At 43.0% G+C, this 27,667-nt stretch overlaps 1 protein-coding gene across 2 annotated transcripts; it reads left to right on the plus strand.

Moving 5' to 3' along the window:
* Window positions 1-1,303: 1,303 nt before the first annotated feature.
* Window positions 1,304-26,730, plus strand: eml2 (EMAP like 2). 2 transcript variants are annotated; one of them, XM_041940083.1, is made up of 22 exons: window positions 1,304-1,399; window positions 8,747-8,977; window positions 9,606-9,723; window positions 9,940-10,041; window positions 17,905-17,933; window positions 18,315-18,444; window positions 18,596-18,745; window positions 19,183-19,252; window positions 19,436-19,546; window positions 19,646-19,741; window positions 19,835-19,969; window positions 20,095-20,194; window positions 20,507-20,661; window positions 20,822-20,947; window positions 21,063-21,194; window positions 21,333-21,400; window positions 21,983-22,071; window positions 22,202-22,299; window positions 22,656-22,743; window positions 22,921-23,016; window positions 23,929-24,059; window positions 24,888-26,730. In XM_041940083.1, exons 1-22 carry the CDS (start codon window positions 1,327-1,329, stop codon window positions 25,011-25,013), a joined length of 2,454 nt encoding a protein of 817 aa, XP_041796017.1. In that variant the 5' UTR covers window positions 1,304-1,326; the 3' UTR covers window positions 25,014-26,730. The 2 variants fall into 2 exon arrangements, with proteins under 2 accessions (XP_041796017.1, XP_041796018.1); XM_041940084.1 differs by lacking the exons at window positions 1,304-1,399; window positions 8,747-8,977; window positions 9,606-9,723; window positions 9,940-10,041 and adding an exon at window positions 11,742-11,822.
* The last annotated feature ends 937 nt before the right edge of the window (window positions 26,731-27,667 follow it).

Here is a 27,667-nt window from a genome sequence, read left to right on the forward strand (position 1 = left end):
TCAATGCTTAAAAAAAAATAAATAAGCGACAATTTACAATTAATTTCAGAAAAAGATCATGAACTGATCTACGTAGCTGTGACCTCTCGCTATCTTTTGGAATTCAAACTAATTCAAGTGAAAGTGAAGAAATCATTTATTTTTTCACTTTAATCACTTGTGGGGTTAAACCTCCTGCTTTGCATAAATAGTCTTTGGCACCAATTTTGAACACGAGCACCAAGTATAGCGCACCGCTTCCTAATGAATTATTCAGGAGCACACCTGTGAAACCAGGATCACCTTCCTCTCTTCAGAAACCTGAGCTCCAGTCCGACGTCAGACTCCACAACTTCCATCTTTATTCACGTGAAAGCTTGCAGTTTGGACAGCTATGTTCTTCTCTGTGTCTCTCCCGCCTCCAATGATCAGCAGCCGGGGCTGGTGGAGAGGCTGTTGCTGTAGCAACAACGGGAGGCGAGGATGTTTTGTCAGGTCAACGACAGTCAAGTAGATTATTACCGGAAAACTGGCGGTTCTCTCTTCAAAATAAAAGCCTAGTCTTGTCACATTAGTTATAACAAAAAATGTATAAATAAATTGAAAAATAAATAAATATTTCACTGAAATCATTAACATCATTGTAAGGGTAATAGGCGTGTATAGCTGTATTTGTAGCACAAAAGATAGAAGGCCAAATGTTATCACGATATTCTTAATTTCAGGTAATTGGAACTGGAATTGGAATTGCACAGAACGATTTGAGATATATCAGTGTCAATAACTGCAAGGAATTGAGACTGCTATTAAGAAATTAATTAAATGCAATCTACAGCAGAGTGTGTGACTGTTATATTGAGCTGCTACAATTTGACATCCGCAAAATCGACCCAATAGAGAGAACTGAGCTCAGATGCAGAGTTGTACGTTTTTTGTCTAATGTCATGTCAAGCAATAATTCTCCATGTGGGAGCAGAGGAAAAGTGTGAAACAGAGTCTAAAGCAGACTCTTTTTTGAATGTTCCTCATTAAACATAATATAATCTCTTCCGTCAGGTCAGTGGTGCCGTTCGATGTGACTCTTACTTTGAAAGTGGAAAACGGAAGTGAAGCCTGTCACACAGTGTGCAACTTGACGCTGGCGGTGAGGCAGGAGCGGGAGAACAGAGGGGGAGCAGGAGCAGGTAAAGGTGTGTGTGTGTGTGTGTTTGTCTGTCCATGAATGAGGGGCAGGCAGGAAGGGGTGACGGCGTGAAGAAGAGACGGAGAGGGGTGAAAGGAGGACAAAGGACCCGACTGAGAGGAGCAAGAGCAGGAGGGACAGAAGGAGTGAGAGGAGAGGGAAGGATGTCGGAGAGGATAGCTTCGTGTGGGAGCCTGTATGACAGCACCAACCTGCTGCTACAGTACTGCAACAACGGTGAGCCGCTTCTCCTCTCAGCTCAGCAGGCGCAACACAACACACGTCCTCAGCTCAATCTGGAAGGAATCCTGCATGTGCTGCTAAATATGTGCAAATTAACCCAAAACGTGTTGACAAAGACGTTTACTGAGTGGAAAAATATTATCCAGCTGTTTATCCGCTGAACATGTCTTTCATTTAGGAAGTAGACAAAAATATTAACGCAGTGTGGCCATTTATTTTTGGAAAATGTTTCTAATTTAAAACACAGATGAGCACGTGCATGTCTTGAATGTGTTTGACTGGCTCTCCACCTATTTTATTGATGTTATTGTGGAATAAGTAGTGATGCAGTCCGCCAGGCACATTTAAGGCTGTTTTCTGTCTTGTGTTTCTGGTCATATTTCAGGTTTAGAGCGTGAAATGTGTCGAGCTGACAGTCACATCCACCAAATACAAAGCTAGAAAACACAATGAACTCGAGGCCTGAAACACTAATTTGTCCCTGTGAGAAACCTTGTTATGTTTTCAGTGTTGCCATCTTCAACTTGTGAACACAATCCATTTTCTGGATTTGAATACATGATTATCTCTGGTGGTCATTTGTTTCCTTTCCTCTCTGTATCTGTCACATCCTGCTTAACAAATTGAATGCAAATATAACAGGCCATATCACACCTGTGCTGACAGCGGGCGGTTGAGTCTGATGTGTTTCTGTCAGCTGAATGAAGGACTGAAGATTTTTCCAGCTGTTTCAAGCAAAGTCGACGCCAGTTTTCTAGAGACTTCAACATCATCAAGGGGTCAGTTGAATGCACGTCTTATTCTCATCAAGAGAAGTGTCAGTGGATTGACGCGCCGTTCCTGCCAAACTTCACAGACGGCCATATTGAGTGGCAGGTGCAGAGACAGCAAGGGGTCATGGGAGTCTGATCAGAGCTGTGATGTTCAAGATGTGCATAGCAGGTGCCATTCAAACCATCTGCTGAGCGTTGTGGTCCAGAAGACAAAGGTTTCAGTTAAACTGTAAGATTGAGCTCAGGTTCTGCGCGCTGAGCTTCACAGCAGATCTGCACAGGCGATAGAAAGGGCAAAATAATATCTGTGAGGGTTGAGTTTAGGCTCAGAGCTTTGATGTAGGGTTCATTTAGGGCTAAGACTGAGATCAATGGGAGTGAATGTCTCAGCAAACATCAGCACAAGTATATGAAGATGAGTCTGTATGTGTTCGCTGACATTTCCAGATATTTGTTGATGCCCTGAGGGGAAGAAAATTTTTAGCTTGCCTTCCTCCACCCAGAGGTCAGAGGTCAAACTCTCTGGAGCAGGAAGAGATTCAGCGTCTTATCAAGGACACGTCAGCCTGAACTCTTCCTACTTCATATGACCACCGTCCTTTCTGTGCGTCCTCAAGGCTCAAGAGTCTGCAGGTTTCTCACGCAACCAGTTTTCATAATGACCCACTAACAACATGTTGCAGCCATTTATGCAGGGACGCAACGCTATGAAGCTAGTTTAGGCCATTTTGGGTCGTGACCTATTGGAAAAAGAATTGCTGCTATTGCTAAAAGATTTGGAAAACGTAAAACTGTGACACTGGTGGCTGTTGAGCAGCTGGTAACCGACTAAAGCACAGACCTCAACTAAGGCCAACAGACCACAAGTCCACCAAGTTTCATGAAAGAGCCATCTCCCTGCAGACAAACAAACCTCCTTGGTGGAGTTAATTATGATGCAAACCCATTCACCATGATAGATGCTGAGACTGATGCTGAAAATAGACCTGTGTGACCCAAACCTGAGAACGCCATGAAGTCATGCAGCAGGTGAGGCAGCAGGTGAGAGGCAGGTAGACAGAGCAGAGCAGGGGATAGATTAACAGAGCGCACCGATACTGTCTCGTCTGCCATGTCGAGCAGTGCAGCATCTGCCGAGTGAGCTTCACCAACTTCTTTCTTCCTCTTTTTGTTGTGTTTGTCCCTCTTTCCTCCTCTGCCATCTGTCCTCTCATGGCAACCAGCGATCCACCGTTCATCCGATCTGCCTCCTCCTCGGCCAGCTGGTCTCATCTTCAGCCAAAGACATTCTGCCTTTATAGTTTTTGTAGTTTGTTGTACTCAGGTGCAGGGTAGATTTCCTGTGTCGTGCACTGTGGGGCCATATAACGAGACATTTTAGCTGCTCCAGTGCTGGCAGTTGCCTAAACGAGTAGCCTGGATCAGAAGCTTCCATTACCCCATGTTTTCTTCACTGTCCCAACATCAGCACTGAGACATATGAGAACAGCAGCCCCAAGTGGCAGTCAGGGGTAACTGCAAGTGTCCCCACATGATGAAAGCACAGTGAAGTGCTGTCTTCAGTGTCTGCAGGAGGTTTGACAGGCTCAGCTGCTGTTTTCTCTGTGCACTTGGTATTTTATTCAGATTTGATTCATTCACCAGCAGGATGTGGTGAATACGTCTCACTAGTGCTCACATCCAGAACTTCATTAAAGCAGGAGGCAATTTGTTTTTTCTTTTAAAGCCTGATTTTGTGATTCAGCTTGTTTACTATATTTTCAACATATGGCGCAGCTGTAGAGTGCAAATAACATTTACAGCTTAAAGGGTGTCTCAGATGTATTGTGTGCACATGCAGAGTACAGTTTGTTCTCTCAGCTGCAGACTGAGATGAAATGAGGAGGAAGTGCATGCAGTGTTGCTGCAACAGGAGCTGTCAATCACAGCACATTGTCCCGCTGCACAGGCCTGTGATTTACTGGACACGAGGGACAAAACATCACTGTCAGAGGAACAGTCAGACAGCCTCTTTTCCATTTTTAAAGAGGTTTTTAAACGGATGTTATATATTATAGAACTTTAGAGTGCTTTGTTGATTTAAAAGCAATTTTCCACTTGGTTTAATAAGGTTTTGTTTTTGGTCGTTCAGTAGAAGATAAAGGGTGACGCTGGTGTTCTTTTATATTTTTCTTATTGTCAGCAAATGGCGTGAACACACCAAAACCGACAGCGTGTTAGTCTGTGTCTCTCAGCCGGTCTGAGGAAGTCAGCCTGAACCAACTGGTTCCTTCTGAAGATGTAAATCTTTAAAATCCGTCACTAATACACTTTGATTTAAAAACCTTTTGAGTGACTCAAATTCTAGTAAATCGTGTATTTGTTGTGGACTATTTTCAGCGGTGGATTAATATACATTTGTTGCTGCAGTGAGTGTTCCTGGCAGCAGGACGGTGTGGCTGTGGTTTGTTGTGCTGAAAGAACATGTTAGCTGATGTCATGGTGTCCCTCACTGATGAGTTTTTAACACTGCGGCTCTCTGACACAGAGAGATATAAGTTATATCAGGATACATCAGCATTTTTGGTGTTAGAAGGTTTTCACATCTTTATATTTTGTGTCTCGACAGTCGACCTGTTTGTACATTTTGAATTTTACTCGTATGCAGTTGTGTATTAAGCGTTAGCATGTGGGTCACGTGTGCTGCGTCACCTTTGTGTGTGTGTGTGTGTGTGTGTGTGTGTGTGTGTGTTTGTGTGTGTGTGTGTGTGTGTGTGTGTGATTGATCCTGGTCCGGCTCTGCAGCATCTCTTCCTGGTGGTGCCTGGCTGTACAGATGCTGGTGCAGTGAGTGTGTGTGGCCCTGAGCCATGCTCCACCCCTCTTGCCTCTGTCCTCTCTGCCTATAGCGAACAAGACGGGAGGAGGAGGGATGGAAATGAAGGAGGAGAAGAAGAGGAATGAGGAGGAGGGGAAAAAGGGAAAAAGGGGGGAAGGGAGTGGATGATAGGAGGAAGAGGGAGTGGTCCAGGAAGTGAGGGAGAGAGGTGGAGGAGGGAGTGGTCCAGCATGATAGGATGGGCAATGAGAGTTTGTGAGAAAGTGTGTGTGTGCATGAGAGAGAGAGGGAGATCGAGCACTGGTCGCAGACGGGGAGGGGAGGGAGTCCGAGTCCAGAAAGCCTCCAGGGGAGGAAGAGTGTGAGCGAGTGGACAACCTGACTGAGTGTTTACTCTGTGGACTGACACACTGGTTGATTGACAGGAGGAGTGAGGAGGCACTCAGCGTGGCACGATGGCAGGTAGGCGAGTCAAGCTCCACCTTCATCATCGCTTCACTTCACCATGAATATTTCAGCAGCCTTCAGTTTTCTTATTGCCCTGCGCCGACCTCCCATTGTCCATCTCTGTGGCGGCATCACACACACACACACACACAGAGCCCACCCCCTCTGCATTTCATCATTCATATCGCTCCATCTGTCTTCCCTCCAACTCCTCATTGGCTTCCTCCTCCTCCTCTCCATCCATCCCTCTCTTTTGTCCTCCTTCCTCTCTGTGGTCATATTTGTGCTTCCTGATAGCAGCCATGTGTCTGTATCAGCCTCATGCATCAGCAACTAACACTTTACAGTCCTGTCTGTCCGTGCTGGGATGGAGGGGGAAGCGAGCCTGTAATAAAAAATGTGTTTGTGTGTGTGTCGTGTGGTGTATAAGGAGAATAATGTAATATTGCTGAGATGTAGCCGTTGCTATGGTGTGTGTGTGTTTGTGTGTGTGTGTGTCTGATAATTCAAGGGCAAACTGAAAAGTAGCCGGCTCTGCAGTGTTTTTAAACAGGTGTCCTGACAGTGGAAGAGGTGAAGGTGAACTCTGCTGCTAAATGTTAGCACAGGTTTACATCTGCTCTTATTATATTTCATGTATCTTATATTAAAGTCTGTGTGAGTTCTACGTTCCGCGCAGGGAAAATAAAGTTGGGAACGTTACATACTAGGAGTAATCATGGTAACATTACTTCACTTTGATGATCAAATGTTTTTGGTACCCAAACACTTCAGGAGTCAAAATCAATTGGAATAATGCATAAAGGGAAATTGGCTTTCCTTAATTAATTTACATTATCTGACTTTTCATTTTCAAATGGGTTAATGGCTCTGAAACTGCATTCAGACCTTAACGAAGACTAATGAAAAGCATGAGAAGCTGGCAGCTATTCAGAAAAAAGGGACACCCAGCCCACCTTTTAAAGTAATGTAAAGTCTGGGATACAGTACCAGGCTTAAATGAATTATTATCTGTAAAAAGCAGAAATGATGAACAGTTAAATCAGTGTTTTTCTTGGTTGCAGTCTAGTGAATCCTGTGGTCAGAGCACAACCTCCATGTCTGGTGGTGGACCACACAACGTTCAATAAAATGCTAACACCATTTGGATAAACAGTCTAATCCCACTACATCACGTAAAGTAGCAGAAGAAGTGATCTGCAAGTCCATCGGTCACTGCTGCCATGCAAATCTCTCCCGAGCTTGACTTCTGTATGTAAATGTGAAGCTTGTGTTCCTCTTCCTGTCTCGTTTGACTGCGAGATGTGATACAGTAACAGTAACAGTGCTGCCTGTGTCCCGCGGCTCAGCTTACAGCCCTGAACTGATGCTCGCTGGGAGTGTTGTGTTGGCTCCAGCTGACCTGTAAAACCCCTTTGTAGGTGAAGGAATTGTCTGAACGGTGCACACATGATGATTGTGACCTTTGCATTAAAGATAATGAGGACAAGGAAGTTCAGGTGTGCTGAGTTAGTGCTTTTGTTTTAAGTTATTTTAGTGTGTTTAGTCAGTTTTGTTTTAACCTTTGTCTCTTTCAATGATTGAACTAATGTATGTTTTATCTGTCAAGCAGCCTGAGACGAAGCTTCTGTCAACTTTAGAGTTAACATGGTGATATTTCTGCGTAAAGCTAATTGCACAATCACAATCAGTCTTGCAAGTGTTTGACGGCTGATACTGATATGCTTAGTTACTGATACTGTAGCTATTTTATGACAGGATCGAGCAATTTTGGCGTTTTTCATAAAAAGTAGTGAGTATTCAGTGTGTCCTTCCTGTCTGGGTAGAAAAATCTCTGAGACGGGACATTAAAACTTTATTTTTTGCAGCTTTTTATGTCCCACCTCATATTTGCGACCTCATGAAATGCATGTGTAAAGAAAGTAACTGTTCAAGGTATTTATTTGTGTATCTGTGAGCAAGGAGCAGCCAACATCCCAACACACGATTGTTTGAGTCTTGATATTTACCTGCTCTGTCTCGGTTGGAGTGATGTTCAAACGGTGCATCCACGGCTCTTTCTGAATGAAACTCTATGTGTGATCACAAGGAAGCCGCTGTAGTGGAGCTGACTTTCTAATTTAGGATGCACGAATAATCGAGAACCAGAAACGTTTTGACTCCATCAGGTTGTAATCTGTTCATGTGGGCCACAGATTAATAATCCACACTGGGCAGTTTGCCTTCCATAATCTTTCCGGGCTCTGGTCATGTCACCGTGATGGGTGGGAGGATGGTGGATGATTAGGCTGGACGGAGCTCAAGATGAGAGGAAAGAGGAGGAGGAATGAGTAGCTCTATGAATGTCTGAATTCTAACATTTTTGACATTTTACCCTGCAGAGTTTTCTTGTGAATATTTATGTTTTCAATCTGTAATTTTCACCAGAACACGCTGTGTGTGTCCTCAAGGCCAAACAAACATGTTGACTCTATTTCCCTCCTCATAACACATGAAAAAAGCCGCCATCATTTGCATTCACGCTTTGATCAGATCTTCTCGCTTTGCTTTGCTGCCCCCTGCAGCTGGCAGGAGGGGTGATGCAAACAAAACCATGGATGACAAAGCTTTGTTTCTCTGTTAGTTAATCCGTCTCTGCCCCTCTTTTTCTTTTTTCTCTTGTTTTGTTTTTCTTCTCACGCTCTGACTCACACACAGTCTGAATTATTAAAACCAGTCAAGTTTCCTGTACGCGCCCCGAGAAACTCAAAACTATCGAACCACAAAGCTGCAGCAGCAGCCGTCGTATCCATAACACTCTCCTGAAGCAGCTGTTGGTGTTTATATCCAAATAAATGAGCACAGATGCTCAAATACCCAGGCAGCAGTTCCTCATTCTCTTTTATTTTCTCTCTCTTCCTTACTCTCCCTCTGATGCACACCCACAGCTTCATCATCTCCTCTCCCTCACATACACATGGAGTGCTCATCGCTGTTTTCTCTCACTACTCCATGTCCCTAAAATCAAGTGTTTCAAACATTGTGGGCTGACGTGTGATGTATTTTTCTATTGGCAGTATTTGAGGTTGCACGTGATATGTTTTTGAGGAAAGAACTAACTTGCTTTCATCAGTGTTGTCCTGGACTCCTGCAGGTTGTAATTTAGTTTAATTTAGTTTGCCTGTGTGTGTTGTGCTGGATTATACACTGTCGCATTGTCACATTGTGTTCTTATTTCTAATACGTTGTTACCGCTCCTCATGCGACCTGCTGCAGCTTTAGGAGCAGGTAGCTAAACCCTAAACCCTCTCTCCTCATGTCCAGATGACACGGTGTCGGCCAGCAGCAACATGGACATGGAGGACCGGGTTTCCCACCTGGAGCAGAGGCTGCAGCTGCAGGAAGATGAGATCCAGCTGCTGAAATCAGCTCTGGCTGACGCCCTTCGCCGGCTGGGCTACTGCGAGGAGCAGAGCCTGGGCTTGCAACCAGGAGGCGGCCATGCTACCGGGAGGAGATCCCTGGCCACCACAGCTTCAGCACCACCAACCAAAGGTAAGAAAAGTCGCCAGGGGAAAAGAGAGCGAAAGTCCTGCTCTCTTTCCGAGCGAGCTGGTTTTCTCATCAGGATTTCTGCAAAGCCGAAACATTTTCCCACAGTTTTTGTGTTCATGTTCTAAGATCAAGTCAAATTTGAGGAACCATTCAATAGAAACGTGTCCCGTGAGTCTTAGTCACTGGGATGCTGTCATATAAGAGCTGTAGCTGTTGAAAGCTAACAAAGTAGCTGTTGTTTGATGTTTGTCAAAAAGGAGAATTAGTCACTGTACAACTGCAGCTGCCGTCCTGTCAACGCTCCACTTTATTCCCATTGTCAGCAGTGGAAATGAGCCACCACTCCTTAAAAAAACAATAAAGTAAATGGATGCAGTGAAAGTTGTAGGTGTCCTCTCAGTGTGCTGCATGTTGTGAAGCAGACACCTGGTGACATGTAGACCTGTGCATCTGGAAACAAAGCAAATGAAAGTTTTGCTGCACATACTGCCACAGAGGACGTTACCCCACATGCAGGACAAAGTATCTGTCACAGATTTAGTTTAGATAATTGGTTGTACAGCGATAGTTTATGAAATTCTGTCACTTCCTCTTTTGCTGAAGCTGGTGATCATTTGTTACCTTTCAGTGCGTCAGCTCCTGCAGGCTCTTCCCTCCAGACCTCTGAGTAACGGCTACGTTCAACAGAAACGCCTCCTCTCCTCTCCTTCCTCCCCGAAGAAGGAGGTGCTACAGTCCATTAAGAGGTAAACGAAACATGAAAGAAAGGAAAGACACAAATATCACCTTTACTTAGAATTTTTATTCTTGCATTTACAATGAACACAGATTTCTGCAAGGAAACACAACATGTGCTGACTGTAATGCATTTATTTGCACTAATGTGTCCTTTTGTTGGTCTGTTTTGTAGAGATTGTTCAACCTCCCACATTGCTTCACACTTAAGTTTTTCTCTCCTTCAGGAAGAGTATGTCCACAGAGCGCCTCACCCTGGTGAGGAGAGAGATGGGAGCAGAGAGTCGGAGTCGAACCACCTCCTCCAGCAGCTCCTCCGGAGGCAAAAGGTAACAGCTTTGGCCGGCGTGATGGTGTGTAAAAAAAAAAAAAAAAATCATGAACACCTCCTCATAGCTGGCATATTTCTCATCACTCTGTCATACAAGAAAAACAATCATCAGTTACATTTTACACAAATGAGAACATACTGCACCAGATGCTACCATGAAAACAAACTACAAACGCCTCATTTTGCCTCTAACAAGCTCAGAGAACATGTTTGTGTATCGCGGGTCGGCAGGGTCGTCGAGGGACTTCGTTGGGTCACTTGTTGTAATGAGCTGTCTTGTCTCTCGACTGTCTTTCATTCTATAGACAGACCAGACTCAGTCCGACCACAGACAGTCTGAACACACTGTGCAGACAATTAAAAGAAATGGCAAGATTATACTGTTTTTAGGATCTTAAACCTTTCACACACATTATACCTACAGTAATGCATCTTCTTAGTGTCAAAGCCAAAGTAACCGTATCACACCAGCTGTTTAAAGCTTCTGCAAAATATGTCTGATATCCACATATTATTTCATCATTCATCATCATTCAAGTGCTGTATGTTGCACTTCTATCTGTTTCTTCTTCTCTTGGCGTTCTGTTTGCTTTATTTGACATCACTTTATATGTGCTGTATATGAGATCATCTCTTATATTTGCATCGTATTTGTTTATGTATGTCGTTATTTCCTGTACTTAAATTTCACCTGCTCACAGCTGATTTTGTTTATCCACATTTCGCTCTTTTATATATGCTTTTATTTTGCACTTGTATAAATTCTTATACTTCACATTGAGTAAAGCAAACAGAGAAATGGTGCAACATGGGAAAAGAAAAGAGGAACTGCTTCTGCTCCCCAGTCTAGTCAGCATCTGTATCTGATTTTGCTGAAGGTGTTTTGCATTTACAGCCGTCAGTGTGGCCGCTGCAGATGCTGATGGTTTAGAGTTTTTGAGGTTTAATGCACATTCAGGATGTGTGAGGGGCTTCAGTTATCCAGAGTGTGTTTTTGAGAAGAGTGAGAGATGAATCTGCACATCACCATCATCGTTAGTGTCATCTGATGTGTCTCATCATCATCTGTGGCTGTTGCACTTCCACAGTCAGCACTTCCCGTTCTCCTGTAGTAAGTCTTGGATGTCACCATGGGGTACGTTTTGCAGTTAACGGGCTGTCGGGCTTCGCGATGCTGCAGCTGGGAGCCTGGCAGACAGTGAAGTATCCACGTGTCACAACATGTGGGCCATCAGTAAACAGACTGGAGGAAGTTTATCTTTGGTTTACATACTCACTCACATTATTCTTGTTTTTCTTTTCATCCATCTGTCTGACTTGCATTGTTTGCTGTATTATTTTTCCTCAGTTTTCATCCTCAGTACTACTGATTTATCTTGTGCTGTGTTCTTCTCTGTCATGAACAGTTAAACTTCCTTCCTCTCCTTTCTTCTTTTCTCCATATTTCTTATCTTTGATGTTCTTTTTCTAATTAACATTCACATTTCCTTTCCTTTCTTTTCCTTGCCCCTCTCTCGCCTGTCTCTCTGCTGATGGATCATATTTCCAATTCTTCTTGGTGAAAAGGGGGGTGTGGTTAGCGGGCAGACGGGATGGGTCTGCACAGTCAGGAAATGCGCTCTGATTGGCTGATGGGGCGTCCTCAGGCTGAGCTAAAAGTTTGCTGCGTGAAGGAGGAAGTCTGTGTGTTGCTGTAGCTGTTGAACAGACAGGAACCTCTCTGACTGCTCACCGCTGTTACTCTAACGGAAACCTTGCAGCCATGAAGAGATCATCCAGGTAAACAGTTGCTTTACAGCTGACAATTAATGATTAGCCGAGTGAGCAGAGAGGATATGCTGATAAAGCTTATCGATTAAACATTCACAGCTGAGAAATGAAGTTAACATATGTATTTTGTGAAGGAAAACGTGTAGCTTTAGTCTTTGCATGACTGCATGATAACAGCAGTTTTAAAAACAAGTGTGCTCTGTTTTAAGTCAAATGGGAGAATTCCAAAAAGTACTTTGTGTGTCACACCCAGCTAGTCCCTCATTTGCTGTTTGCCTAAAGTTTAAATAGATTATAGGTTGCACAATGAAACACAGTGTGGTTTGGAAAAATGCATTTAGGCGTCACCATCTTCAGTTTTTGGTTATTTTCTCAAACATCTCAAAAAAGGTCTGGCTGCACAACATTCTGAGGGAACTGGGAACTGAGTTTGGGGTTTGTTGTCACGCAAACTTTTTAATGCAGTGAGTTTCCCCTTCTGCAGGCTGTGGGTGGCTACAGGGAGGGGCTGCAGCGTAGCAACATGAATACAACAGAAACGAGAGCCAGCTGCGTTAGCCGACTGTGGATCAGATGGCAACAGGAACACAAAAATACTGAATTATGTCATTGTGAGACGAATTAGTTTCATTGTGTTGTTCAAACAAGGAATGAACATGTGAGTTGTGCTGTGTTGGGTCTCTCGTTGTCAAACATGTTGAATGAATCCATGCGCCTCTTTAAGTGTCATTAGTGGGTCTTTTGTCTTCAGGCTTCTAATGATGGTGAAGCAACCATACACACACACACACACACACATGCATACACGCATGCATGTATGGCATGAGTAAATGTGAAGTGACAGCAGACCGGTCAGACTGTGCTCAGCAGTTCTGTCAGTTCAGTCTGAGTCTGACAGCAGACGGCTCCTGTTTAATACTACAAACTGAAGTTACAGGGACGCACCGATGCCGCTTTCCTTTCAGACCAAATACAAGTTCCACGAATACCATAATATCGTTACTGTTGTGTCACTGCCATGTCTCGACGGCCTCGAGCGTTTCTCTGGTCAAAAGTGTGTGAAGCAGCAGGAATCACATCTGATGCCAAAGCATCAGAGGAGCTCACTTTTCAGGTGAACTCCTCAAACGGAGCCAGAACAAGGAGTTTTTTCTTGAAGTGTTTGTTGGGGAGCTCGTATTCAGACCCAGATGTTCCCATAGCCTGCTTCTGCTCGATGAGGCTGTTTGGTAATGTGGTTTCTGTGATGTGATGGTTGGGAATCTCAAACCTCGACTCCGGTGCACCGAGAAGGTGGCACATCCCCCGTTAACTACAACTGATAACTACTGCTCATAACAGCAGCGTCCTGGGTCAGAGCTTCTGATGTGTTCGGTCTCAGGACTTTCTCTCTCACTTGCTGCTAGCAATAGCAAACTCCTTGAACTCTGCGTTGTGTTGGTTTTGTCAAAGTTGTATTAAAATCGCTTGTTAAAGGAGGAGCTACTTTTCCCCTCTCCTCTTGACATTTAAGCAGAGCATAGTTTGCAGCCTGCTCTTCTTTTGTCTCAACTAAACAGCTGACTTCGCTTGTCCTCCGCCTACCTGCTCATCAGCAAGAGGTTAATGCTGCGTTATTGGGTGGGGTTGCATCTGAGGATGTATGCACCTTGTAACATTGAGTCTCAGGTTTTCCAAAGGGATTCTAATTAATTCATCTGAAACCTTTAGAGCAGTCCATAAGATGCTGTGACCACAGACAGGAGGCTGACGCAGCTGTTGGACCGATGTTACGATTACCAATTCTGCTCAGCACACAAAATCAATTAAAACGCTGATTGGCCCTCCTGTTCAACAGCATATATGCTGTTTGTGTAAATTCCAGGTGAAACAGTTTAGCATAGAGTAACAAGTTAGTAAGAGTAACAACCCTTTAAATATAACGACATTGTACAGAGTTGAGTTTTGGCTTACAGGTCTGGATCTATGCAAACAGAAGGAATAAGGAAAAGATTTTTATCATGTTGACTCTGTCATCTGCTCATGAAACAGAGAGCTTTGATCCAGATGGAAATCTTATGTGGTTGCTTTTAATTTTCTACTTATGTGTATATATTTGACATACAGTAAAAAAACACATTTTAACAGCTAGAATAAACCACATCCCCTCAGTCAGATTGAAGCCATGCAAATTCTGATGGAGGATAAAATCTACAATGAATCAAATCTTCCTCCTCCTCACTCGCTCTCTTTCTGTCATTATCTCTTTCCCTGTCTCTGTCTCTTTCCCTCTCTCATTATCTGTTTCACTCTCGGTTTTGGATTTTGTCTGATATGTCTGACACAGTTACTTCAGATTAGTCTAATGCAATAACAACATAACACAGTTCACTCTCTCAGTGTTTTTTTCTATGAGTTAAGATGTGAAGATGCTGAAGATGATGGGATGCGTTTGTGTCCATTAACTGAACCACTGCAGTACTTTAGTCATAATGGACCAGGAAATGGACTGACAGTTGACCACTCCCACAGTTCAGGGTGCTGCGACCCATCAGTCAGACCGCAACATCAATTTTCTCCCTGTCTGCATCATAAAAACATCCATTGCTGCAGGTCTCCGAGCTGCATGAAGCACCTTCCTCTTACTAATGAAAAACAGTGATCAGGTAATGTAAGACAAGTGGATTATTGCACCTGGTGTTTTGGACAAAATTATAAACTAAAGGCCTAATAAATATAAATGTGCACATGAGATTTAAACAATATTTCATTGATTATATATTTAAGTATTTAGCAATCCAAACATTTCAAACCAACTGGCACCGGCTCAATGTTTTCAGTTGTCAAATTAAGGTGGAAGAACCAGCAAAAACCACTGAAATCATCTTTCAACATGTTCAGTACGTTCATGAACAGACAAGCGAACACAAGATTACATAAAAGCTTCATAACTTAATCACACTGTGGTCCTTTAATCCTTATACAAACAGTTGAAGTCAAAACTTGAAAAGGTGTTTGAGAAACTTTCTAACTTCCCAGAGCCCATCTCAGTTTTCAACATACAGGGCCGCGAGCAGCACTGGTTTTTGAATTTTAATGCAGATTCAACACCAAATGTGAAATCTAAAAACATGAATTATTCCACATTTAGTGTTTGTCTCTCCTCTTTCTTACCTCAGCTTTATTCAGAAGTTTGCTTTGCTGAATAATTTTGGTAAAATCTGCTTGTTCTTCTGGGTTGAAAACCTGAAGCAAATCCCAATCACAGCTGAGCTACAGGAAGGGCTCGCATTGACATCTTTAGACAAGCAGAGCACATTAATTACGGTATTTGCCTGCTGGTTGAAGGCTGTTCTAATGCCAAACTATCTCCGTGCCCATTGGTGCGGCAAATGGCTGTTGAGCCATTTCAGACCACACTGAGAAATGTTTTCTCACCAGGCTGCACCAGGTCAGAAACTATTGGGGGATCTTGAAAGGCAAGAAGATTTTAATCTAGCTCTCCACAAACAGCTCTTACATCTTGAAGGCACTTTTAAAAAACTCTGACATGATGCAGGATTTCTCAGAGGGACCCTGAAGGGTCTTGATGCTCATTTGTCCCCTCTAGTTCTTACAAAAACTCAGTGTTTTCAGGGTGCAGGCAGCCAGAAAAGGTCAACAATACACTCAGTGCTGCATGTTAATGAGAGCTCTGTTTGTTCCCTCTCCCTGGAAACCTGGTGACTGGGACTGCCTCTGCATGGGTTTTAGATCCAGTTATTTGCCCTGTCCGGCTGCCAGTAGTTGCCCAGCATGCCCTGCACTAATTACTGGCTCTGAATCAATCTTGTTCTCTCATTGGCTAGAACCGGGCCACGCCTCATCTTCCTGCATACTCACACACACACAAATGGGCCTTTATGTGGTAATTTCAAAGAGCCGTGGCCTGCTTGGTCGCCTCCAGCTGCCCAGAGACACAACAGACGCCAGTCAGGTCTTTAGAACAGTCGCCTGTTTGCAGTCTGTCTTTTGATCTTCTTCAGCTGCTTTGTGTTAGCGTGATCTTTTTTTATGATCAATAATTTTTCTCTTTTCTTTTTACTGCGTTACTTAGTGAAACAAACAAAAAAAAAACTACATGATGCTGAGATGTCTGAGGCTTTTCTCAGGTTACTCCCTGTTAAACAAATGTCAGGAAGCGTAGACGCGTGGTTCATCCTGGTTCGTGAAGGTGTCCTGTTCAGTTTCCTTGTTAGCTGTGGAAAAGTTAAGCTCACATTGTTCATTGTGTCATAAGAGCCAACAAATCTGTTGAATGCGTGCAATTCCTTCTTAAAACATCTGTAAAGCCGATTTATTTGAATATTTTAAATTGTTATTTGTTTACATCCATTTGTTCAGCAGCTGTCTTCTTCACTTCACTTTGCACGATACAGACACCAACTGTCAGTCACAAAAATGGTGCATTTACGTGCATGAGTCTGCATCCTTGTGCATGCACAATACAAAGAAAGCAGGGACCCACTTGTAGCAGCGCTCCATAGGCCAGGGTGTATATTCTGAAGTCGCATCTGTCAGTTTATGTCATCTCACCACATGGTTCATTATTTCCTGAATGGAAGCAGACATGCAGGAAAGTCAGATACTGTTGCTGAGCAGGAAGCGACAAGCCCTCAATATCTCTTATCTTATCCAGCCTTACTTTTACTGCTGTTGCCAGGGTGACATCCACCTGTCACCTGAGGCAGTGCTTCAACATCCTGATAATCTGATTGGTTGAGAGCATGCTGATGGGTTAGGTTGAGTGGTCAGCATGCACTGAAAAGCTCAGCAGGCGTTTCTGGTGACACACAGCTGATTCAGGAGAAGCTCAGCTCCTGCAAACTGATGAGGCAGGTGCAGGTTTTGATTGACAGGTCTAATTATGGGCTCTGGCAAAGTGGCTGACTCACTGCTTGTCATTTTGAATTTTAAGTAATCATCCAGCATAGTCATATAAAGACATTCAGCTTTTCTTTGTGACAATTGGTAACAACAGTGCTTCTTCATCTCACTTTACTGTCTCATCTCCGCTCTGATCCTCCTCTGTCACTGTTTGACTGAGCATCCACTGTGTTTAACTGATAGACATCAATGTGTGATTACTCAGATCACAGAGGTCTCTGTTTACTTTGTGTCTGCTGACTTGATCAAAGACACTGTCCTCTTTTTAAACCTGTGAACACGTCACATTAAAGAGTCACATTAGCCTCTGACCCATTTCTCTAATCATCAAAGACAAACAGAACTGTGTCCTTCACGTTAATCAAGCTACACATGACAGTTTTATTTTCTACCAGGAAGAGAAGAAAATATATTCAGGACTATGCACTGTTGGCATGAACTCAAGAAATAATAAATAAAGGCTGTAAATTTGTGACACAGGAAAGGCCCTCAAATTTAATGTAAAATGCTGGAGCTGTTGCACTAGATTATTTTCCAAAGAGGCGATGAGTGAAGTCAAGTAATGTAACTGATCTAAAGTGAATCAAATTACCACAAACCAGAGTGTGAATCTGAGGCATTTTTATGCACCCAGGGCAGTCCCCTGTTTTGCCCAGTTGGTGCTCACAGAAAAACAAATGACGCCACAGACAGAAAAATGCATCACACATGCATTAAAATTGTGGTCGTAATTTTTCTGTAGCCTGAACGAATGTCTTCTAATAATTGTTGTTGCGATCAGTGGGGAAAATAATTAGAAAACAATACTTCCAGGCACTAAATACTTCATACCTGCCCCCAGAGTCCGTCGTCTCAGAGACGAACTGCAGGAGGATAGAGCTGTTCCTCATGTCTTCATTATATGTGTTTTCGCTGACTCTGTGCTCTGCAGCTCCTCCACTGACATCCCTATTGTCCAGTTCACGTGAAACTGAGCTGTGAGGGTTGCAGTCTTGTAGAGCAAAGAATAAATTATTCAGAATCGTTTAGGAACGTCAGGGCGAACAAAGGCTCAGGAGCTCTGCAAAACACACACACACACACACACACACACACACGTATATATTGACTGAAGAGTGAATCATCTTATGCTGCATAACAATCTTCACAGGAGACATTTCATTAATTTTTCTTTCTTCTGTTTCAGCAAATCCAAAGAATGTACCCTCAACGCAGGTAAGAGGAGTTTTTTTTTTTTTTTTAGATGCCACTGATGCTTTATATCTGTGTATAAGACTGAGTGTCTGAGTGTGTACTTTAAGACTCACATTGTTAGCACACTTTAATTTGCTGTAAAGAGGATGAGCAGCCTCTGATGTGTGAAACTTAATTAGCATTCAGGAGTCCTTGAAGTCCTCTTGAGGGATTTTTGTTAGTCATTCTGTAATCTTAAATATTTCTCCTTGGAAGTATTGAACATCTATTAAATTAATGAAGAGCTGAACGGAACTGAATCATCTGAATCTGTAGTAAAAGAAATGATTTGTTATTGCTGGAAAGTGTTCTTGCCTTTTAACACTCCATCTTTCTTCTTCTTCCCTCTCTCGTTCCCTCCAGAGGACGGCTACGTGAGGATGTTCCTCCGAGGTCGTCCTGTCACCATGCACATCCCTGATCAGCAGAGGGAGAGCTACACCCTCGACCACAAGGTGGCGCTACCTGACCGCAAGCTCAAACTGCAGTGGGTGTATCCTTCAGACTGCTGGGAGACACAAACTGAGAAACCGCTTCTTTGGTGTCACCTCGACCACCAACTAAATGTCTAAAATAAGGATGTAAAAAGTTCTGGTCCTGCCGGCTTCACCCATCTTGTTCCCTTTAACTTAAGCGTCGACCAGGTATGGCTACCGCGGACGTGACTGCCGCTCCAACCTCTACCTGCTGCCCACAGGAGAGATCGTCTACTTCAACGCCTCAGTGGTGGTGCTGTACAACACCGAGGAGCAGCAGCAGAGGCACTACCTGGGCCACAACGACGATGTCAAATGGTGAGAAAACACTGTTGTTTTTTTAATATACAGTACACATTTAATGCTTCATGCAATTCTTCTGTAGCAATCTACTGAAAGGATTTTGTGCACAATGCTTCTATTATTCAGTCAAACCTGAAACTCAGATATTATCACCAAGACAAGGGCAAGAGAGACCAGAGCTTAAACCGCTCAGACTCAGAGTCTATCATTTGTTTGCAGCTGATTGTGATTTTTGGTTTACTTAATAAGCACTAGTTGACATCCTGAATGAGCTCTGTGACTGGAGCCACATCTTTAAACTGATGCGTTTGCTTTCACTGTTTGAATCTGAATCAGCTGTTTGAATCTGCAGTGGGACACTCATCTGCGACTTCACGCTGTCTTTCCATAAAAGGCAGAAGCGGTGTGAAAATAATTCAAATGAAGTCTCAATTTATATATTCTCTTCTCAGCCTGAGTGTGCATCCGGACATGGTTACCATAGCAACGGGCCAAGTGGCTGGAAACTCTAAGGATGGAAAGGTACTGTGAAAACCACACTCACATCCTCCCACAGAGTTTCTCTGTTCTCTCTCCACGTTGACACAGTTTACAGCAGGTATTAAACAGGCTAATGGATAAAACAGTTCACTCTTTTATCTAATCCCACATGTCTGTCTCTGCATATGGAAACACTGCTTCTTCCTGTGTCACCCGTCTCTTCAGCTTCTGTCTCCTCACGTCCGTGTCTGGGACTCTGTGAGCCTCAACACGCTCCATGTGATCGGGATGGGAGTGTTCGACAGGGCGGTCACCTGCGTGGCTTTCTCCAAGTCGGTAAGCAGTTTCGCATCCTGCTGAGTTTCAGAGTTTAGTCAGTTTGTAGATACGTGTCTTTTTGCTTGATGAAGGTCCAACTCTTTGCTTTTCTATCAGAACGGCGGCGCCTTCCTCTGCGCTGTGGATGATGCCAATGATCACATCCTGTCGGTCTGGAACTGGCAGAAGGAGAAGCAAGTGGCTGAGGTCAAGGTACCCTGACCCTGTGACTACCTGATCCCGATCCTGTTCGTACAGCTGATTATGAATGAATCTGGTAGAGAACCATGTCTCCTGTCTCTGCAGTGCTCCAATGACTCTGTACTGGCTGCTGTGTTTCATCCCATGGATGCCAACCTGATTGTCACTTGTGGAAAATCTCACATCAACTTCTGGACCATGGAGGGCAACACTCTCACCAAGAGGCAGGGCTTGTTTGAGGTACAGTCACGTCAACATCAAGTCAACGAGATTAACCCACACTGTGGTGAAAATACGCTTGCTTGATAACAAATGCAGTCTAATATAACAACCTGCGATAAATCCTATATTGTCTCTTTCTCTAGAAACATGAGAAGCCAAAGTATGTGTTGTGTGTGGCGTTTGCTGAGAATGGAGACGCCATCACAGGAGACTCCAGTGGAAACATCTACGTCTGGGCCAAAGGTAGAATAGAAATGAATCAATCTAAATCTCTGAACACTGAAAGACTGGTTGCTCACTGAAGCTATTTTTCATGTAAGAATGTGGATGTTTGAAAAGCAACATGTGATGATGCAGCCATAGGAAATGTTGAGCTACCTCCATAAACATGTTTTATTTTTAGAGCAGATCACTCATACCATCATAAATTTTAAACTCAAACGTGTCATCATTAACTAACATTAATGTCCAGTTTTCATTTGTTTTTCTCACTGATTCAAAAGCTTGAAAATGTAAGAGGATCCATCAGACTGTGCTCTGTGTTCTGATTGACAGGTGGTAACCGCATCAGTCAGCAGGTGTCGGGGGCCCACGAGGGCGGGATTTTCTCCGTTTGCGTTCTGAAGGATGGCACCATGGTGTCTGGAGGAGGGAAAGACCGCAAGGTGGTGCTGTGGGGCCACGACTACAGAAAACAAGCTGAGATGGAGGTGAGAGAAGTGAAGTGTCCTGTGTGCATCAAACTATTGCTATAGTTTCAGTTATGATCAATTACCACACACAAAAAAACTTTTGCATTATTAATTTAAAGTCCTAAATTATAGATTTAAATGTGTATGTGTGTGCGCGTGTGTGGGTGCGTGTGCTCAGGTGGGCGAGTCCTTTGGTCCTGTACGGGCTCTGGCTGAAGGTAAACCTGGAGAACTCTTCATAGGAACCACCAAGAACGCCATCATCAGAGCTGCCTTCCCTGATACGTTAACTCCTATTGTGCAGGTATACACACACACACACACACACAAAATTTGCATGTTTCTGGTTTAGGACTAGCACATAATTTAGTTTGAAAGCCCAGATCAGTGTCAGGCTTAGTGAATAAGATGCGTTTCAGGGTCACACGGATGAGCTGTGGGGTCTGGACATCCATCCCTCCATGGAGCAGTTTGTCACCTGCTCCCAGGACAGACAGGTTCACCTGTGGGACACCATCTCCCATCAGCCCCTCTGGAGCAAGACCATCGAGGTGACTGGTCTTTAACATCGGGGTGTGAAGAACTGGCCTGACAGCACTAGAACTTAGCAAAGAATTTAAGAAGATTTTACAATTCAGTCAAATAATATGAGTCATAAATTAGATAACTGAATCCAGCTCATTCTCCAGGATCCAGGGAGGTCTGCTGGTTTCCATCCCAGCGGGGCTGTTCTGGCTGTGGGGACCATGACTGGAAGGTTGGTCTCTCTTATTTAGATTTATAGGCTGAGAACATGCAAACAGTCTTTGACCTGGTTTGTTGTTTCTGGTCAATTTCAATCAATTTGAAATAAATCTCTTGAGGTTATCTACTAATCTACTATGCAATAGTAAATTAAAAAAATACAACCTATGATGGTACTATACTAGCCTATGTAGCCATGGCGACTACTCTGATAACAGTCCTTATTATATTTATACACCTTTGGTAATAAATTTGTAGTTAAAAAAAACATCAGATGAGAACTAATCAATTAACAGAAGCATCGTTGGTTAATTTATGGTGTTTTTTCAAACTGTGGAAACACGTTACATCAGATTAGTCCTGAAACAATTAGTTAATTTGTCCATCAACAGAATGGACAACAATAACGGAGTAATGGTTTCATTTATGAAACACAAATCCTCCATGGTGAGGATTTACTGCTTTTTAAAACAGTGTAAATATCTTTGGGTTTTGGACTGTTGGGTGGACAAAAGAACCAACTTAAAGATGTAATCTTGGCTTCTGTGAACTTGTGTTGGTCATTTTTCATGGATTTCTGATGTGTGTGTCGCAGGTGGTTGGTGCTGGACACTGACACACGGGATCTTGTTTCTATGCACACTGACGGCAATGAGATCATTTCCAACGTCAAATACTCTCCAGGTAAAACATCACCTGTTCAGGTCACTCACCTGGATCTCTAAAACACATATGCTAGGCCCAGTGTGGCTGGTATAACATCAGAAACTGCCAGGTTTCTATTGTATTAACTCTGGACTCTGTGTGCCTTCAGACGGTAACTTCCTGGCTGTTGCTTCCCATGACAACTTTGTTTACATCTATGCTGTGACGGAGAACGGCCGAAAGTACAGCCGAGTGGGGAAATGCACCGTAAGTATGCATCCGTCCAATGAGCACCCTCTTTCACAATTCATATCTTTAATGTCTAAGAGCATTATGTCGTTAGAATTAAATTAAAATAATGACAGTATCTGTTTAAAGCTGCAGTTTTCTGCTTATGTCCAACTCCATTACATTACTGAAGTTAAAAGATGAATAACTTTATTCTTTTTGTTTACTGTTAAACTTCCCACTTTCACTTAAAGCACTGAAATAAAAGCTTTCCTCCAGATTTCATTCACAGTATGAACTAACCTAAAACATACTGAGACATTTCAGTCATATTTTCTCCAAAATGGAGTGTCCGGAATGAAACTGTCATAATCTGTGTGATCCCTTTTCCCCAGGGCCACTCCAGCTTCGTCACCCATCTGGACTGGTCAGCAGACAGCCAGTACCTCGTCACCAACTCAGGAGACTACGAGATCCTCTTCTGTAGGTCCTCCCTCTCGTCTCTGTCCACATACACTCTTAGCTTGCTCTTTCATTCTGTCAGAATAGGAATCCCTGCTAAAATATGTCAACTCGAGTCGTGCTTCAAGACAAAACGTTAAAGTGACATCTTGACTTGTTGCAGACATGAAAGAGCTTGATGACATGTTGTTCTTTCAGGGGAGGCATCCAGTGGTAAACATGTGACCAACATGGACACAGTGCGCAACCTGGAGTGGGCCACTTCCACCTGCACTCTGGGCTTCAACACCTTCGGTAGGTTGATAAAAGTCACCTCACGTTTTTTATCCATCTGTGAGTCGATCATCTAAAGCAGCGGTTCATGGTGGATTCTACTAAGTACCTCTCAGAGCTGAACCTCGAGCTTCTCAGCTCGCTGCTTGCAAATGTGAATCATCTGAAGCGAAATTAAGACTGTGGCAACTGGAGAGAGGTAACACGGTTCCTACTCTGCAAGAACAAAAGCTGCTATGACATCTGATCATGCTGCTGAGTGTGAAAGCGGCTTCAGGCGTTTGGCGAGAGGTTTCAGGACATGAAAAACAAACAAAAAGAACTGAACATATTCTCTGAGCTGCAAAGAGCTCAAAACAAGGTACAACAACCTCCTTCTGCTGGAGTTCTATGAACTGCATGCACTGAAGTCTGCATCTCTGTTTGTGACAACCGACGACTGTGAGCAGCTCTTTTTAAGACTTACTAAGACTCGTTTTTACTTGGCTGACTGACCCCTTACCTGGAAAAGCAGCTGCAAGTGGCATCATCATCATCTTCATCTCCACCATCTCACATCAGACACCTCTGCAATGAACAAGCTGACTACTCCTGAATTATCAAATTCATGCAGTTGTTGTATACACTGTGTATTTTTGGGTTAGTTTAGACTCTTTTAACATCCTGATATTTTGTGTGTTAATCTGCTAAAATCCAGCTTTCTGTGGACAGAGCATCCACCCGAGGTTTTGTATTCTCTTTTACATTTTGACTTTTCAGTTCTGTTGGTGGAGAAACGTCCAGATCGACCTTTGATCAGGCCACTGCACAGCATTTCACATTTTGATGCAGCATGGAACAGAACATGACGTGAATCTTAATGTTTGACTGCTTTCTCACCCTTTCACTAACTCTCTTTCTCTTGCTGTGTCTGTGTCTCACTCGTTCTCTCAGGAATTTGGCCGGATGGAGCAGACGGCACAGACATCAACGCTGTGTGCAGGTCACATGACGGATCCCTGCTGACCTCTGCTGATGACTTTGGCAAAGTGCACTTGTTCTCCTTCCCCTGCTCTCAACCAAGGGTCAGTCATGTTCACACACAGCACATCAGCGTCAGTGTCTTTTTTGTTGACATATTTATAACCTGAAGCTAGCCAACAGTTCACTGCTCGTCTGTTTTTTAAAATTCGCTCTCTACGTTTACACTTTCAGCGCCCAGCAGCCACACTGTGTTTCTCTGCCAACACTGTCATTAAGTGTTAATGAACACTTTGAAACATAATGAAAGCTCAGCAGAAAAACAAAAAACAGCCACAAGGCTTGTGTTGCGGGATCAACACCAGACCTATAATGTACACAATTTTTGCCAGGTGTTTATTTTGTGCTAACAAACACGTTTAGGTTTAGGTTTACAAAGTCAAGTTTTCAGCCAAAGCCATTTAAACTGGAGCTGTAAACTTAATTGTCCGTTGAGACAAGCTGGCTGCCATTAGCTCAGAAGCTGCAAGTAGTTACAAGTTGACATTCTTTGAAATTCTCAAGGAATTAAACTCATTTTCCACACATTATGTGACTCAACAGCAAGTTACAGCTGGAAAAAAACTGATACTGGTGCAGACACTGACACTGTACATTGGTTCTCCTAAAATTCTGTCACTATCAAATGTTTTATGAGTACTGTCAGTGTTGCCCAGAATTGGGGTCAGGACCACCCAAGGTTCCTCATTTGATAAATCTGAAGGGTTATTAGATGAGATCAGAAAAATGTATTTCTGCAATAAAATTTCTCGAAAAATTATTAAAATCAGTGAGAGAAAGAAGTGTCACTCTAATGCTATCGCCTCGTTTTAAGACAACTTGATTACTTTGCTATGCTTCACTTCCCCCCTCTGCCCTGCTCACATTTACAGGCTCCGAGCCACGAGTACGGTGGCCACAGCAGTCACGTGACCAATGTTGCCTTCCTGCATGATGACAGTCACCTGATCTCCACCGGCGGGAAAGACACCAGCATCCTGCAGTGGGTGGTTGCCTAGGCAATGCATGCCATCAGCATCGCTAATCCCCACAGTCAGGGGCCAGCATCCTCTCTGACCCCTGTCACCTTTTCACTGTTTTATCCTCCTGCCACCAGGGGGCAGTATCTCCTCTGTGCCTACTGGAAATAAGTTAAAAACCACATACACAACTTGACCGACCCTCAGATGAGATGACGAGTATCCTTGTAATAAATGACATATTATTTAGTGTCCTGCTGTTTTGTAATAGAATGTAGAGAAAATGACTTGTTGCCATGCAGGAAGTGAATCCTAACTGTTCCCAAAAAATCAACTACTGCGACACCAACTCAGCTAGAAGCTGCTGATGGTGACCACACAGTACACCTGTGATTTTATCATTAGTACTAACTGTGCCTGAACTGTATTTATCTAACCCCCTTTAATGGGAATTCCACCTATTTTAAAGGAGAGATTTGAAAAGAAAAGTTCCTTAATTACAAATCTGTACTGTACGCTTCAGTTTTGTTGGCCATTTTTGAGTACATGCTACACAGTTATAGTAATATATTTTTATTTTAGAGTTTGTTGGATTTTTGATTTTTGTTGGAAGTTGGATTTTCTCCAATTTCAAGCAGCTATTGGCTTCCATTCATTTCAATAAAGTATGAGAATCATTTAGCAGACTCTTGATACTTTCTTCTGGTAGATGGGTTAATGCAGTACAGACTTTTCAAATCAGCCTGTACTAGAAAAGCATCACCACCCAACCAGAATGATTTTCACTGTAACTGACCACACAACTGAAATATTTTCTTATAGATTTTCTTATACTAAATCCATAGAAACCAATGGATTCTTAAAAATAAAGAATAAAATACACTTAACTTTCTTTAAAACAGCGGCTCGGTTTGCAAAACGCTGAGCTGTTGTAAAGCATGCATTATTTGAAATAACAGGGTTAAAACATGCAAAATACCACCACCCTTTTAAAAGTTCATGTAAGTTCTGCACCCCAGGTGAGTGTAGCTGATTCTCGTGAGCATTCCCAAAGCCAGAAATCACAGTTTTAAGCCTTCAAACTTGAGCAGGGATGTAGTAAAACAGAATGTAACCTCGTCAAGATGTGATATTAAGTGAGTGTTCCTGTCCATTAGCTTCAAGCTTTAAGAAAAAGTGATGCATGTTTGGAACAACTAACTGACAGTCAAAGGAAGATTGTATTAGAATCCTAAAATGGGTGGGACTCCCCTTGAAAGTGACTATAACCCCACTGCCTTGTTAGCTTCCACTTTTACATCCCTCCACCTGATTTACAAGCTCTTAAAGTGCAGATTGTTTCAAAGTATTACAGATTGTTGCTGGAGATTGTAAATGGTACGAAGTGGCTGTTTTGTCCCGAGCCTCTCATTTCGCCCCCGCCCCTCTGGGCTAAAGTGTTCCTGATTGTACTACTACTGTAACTCTGCTGAGAGGGCACTAGATGGCGTTACAATGCAAGAGAAAAAGCATGATCGAGGCTGCCCTCCTCCTGTAGATGCTGTTTATGTCGCAAAGGTCTATAAAGTAAATATATGTATTATGCAGTATATCCGAGTGGCTGTGTTATTTAATAATTAACTGTAACAATGATGGATGTTATATTATTCTAGTGGCACTTTTAGCGATTGACAGAGGGTATTGTAGGCTGCTGTGCTGTGAAAGTGAGCTTGAGCTGTGCTTTGCCTTCTGTTTTGTTAATAAAGTTTTTACCCAGGTACCACTCAGTGGAGGCTTTTTTTCTTCCTTTAAATTGGTGGAAAAAGGCGAAAAGAGATATCCTGATGTTGAGAGACACTCCTGGTGATGTAAGGTTTACAATACGTGAGTAATAATCCAGATTTTTTATGTTTTACTGTATATGTTTTTTTGTCAATTCTTAACACAGCTGGAAATTATTTATAGAAATATTTTGGTTTTAAATTAAAAGTCAAAACGGGTACAGTTTATGGTGAATTGATGGGAGGATGTCGTGGCGACACTTCTGTGATCTATTGACAGTCAATGTGTGACGGTTAGAGGAGAGTCAGTGCGTGGCCAAAGGTTGCTGGTTCAAATGCTCAGGTCACTCAGGGTAATCTGGGTGCGGGCATGGTAAACAGGTTTGGTTTGCTCAATGACCTGCAGCAGGACGCTGGTGTTCGGAAGATCCCACGTGTGACGCCTCCTCTCTGTTTCCATAAATAAGCAGCTAAAAAACCTTTTCACCCACATTCCACAGTAAAACACAGAGAATTTTACAGAAAGCCACAGAGGACACAGACAAAAATGTTTTCTGAATCAATCACCTGTTTGAAAACTCTTCAATTTCATACAGAAGTGTTATAGTGTTTAATTTAAATGGTACTGTGGATAAGAAAAGAACAAATGGCTAGTATGTTTGAGGGCAAACCAAACCAAGATCCTGAAGGACACTGGAAGTTATTACAGCTTCGACGGGAATCAGAGTTGGTAACTTTAGGAATCACAACCGTCTGGGCGCCGAGTGTCACATTTCCCTTGGATATAAGAATGCAAACACATGAGTAACTGGAAAAATACATACATTTACTGACATATTGCTAACAATTGTACCATAATGAGACTGCAAAGAACTAGTGAGAACAAAAACCATGAGGATAATTACAGACACTGTAATCTGACCTTCTATAGAA

Source organism: Chelmon rostratus, chromosome 7 (genome assembly GCF_017976325.1).
Source record: "Chelmon rostratus isolate fCheRos1 chromosome 7, fCheRos1.pri, whole genome shotgun sequence".
Classification (NCBI taxonomy): Eukaryota; Metazoa; Chordata; class Actinopteri; order Chaetodontiformes; family Chaetodontidae; genus Chelmon; species Chelmon rostratus.

Coding starts and splice junctions, on each gene's coding strand:
- eml2 (XM_041940083.1), top strand. CDS start 1,327: ATGTCGGAGAGGATAGCTTCGTGTGGGAGCCTGTATGACAGCACCAAC. Junction 9,724..9,939: donor GTGCTACAGTCCATTAAGAG/GTAAACGAAACA, acceptor TCTCTCCTTCAG/GAAGAGTATGTCCACAGAGC. Junction 20,662..20,821: donor GAAAACAAGCTGAGATGGAG/GTGAGAGAAGTG, acceptor GCGTGTGCTCAG/GTGGGCGAGTCCTTTGGTCC.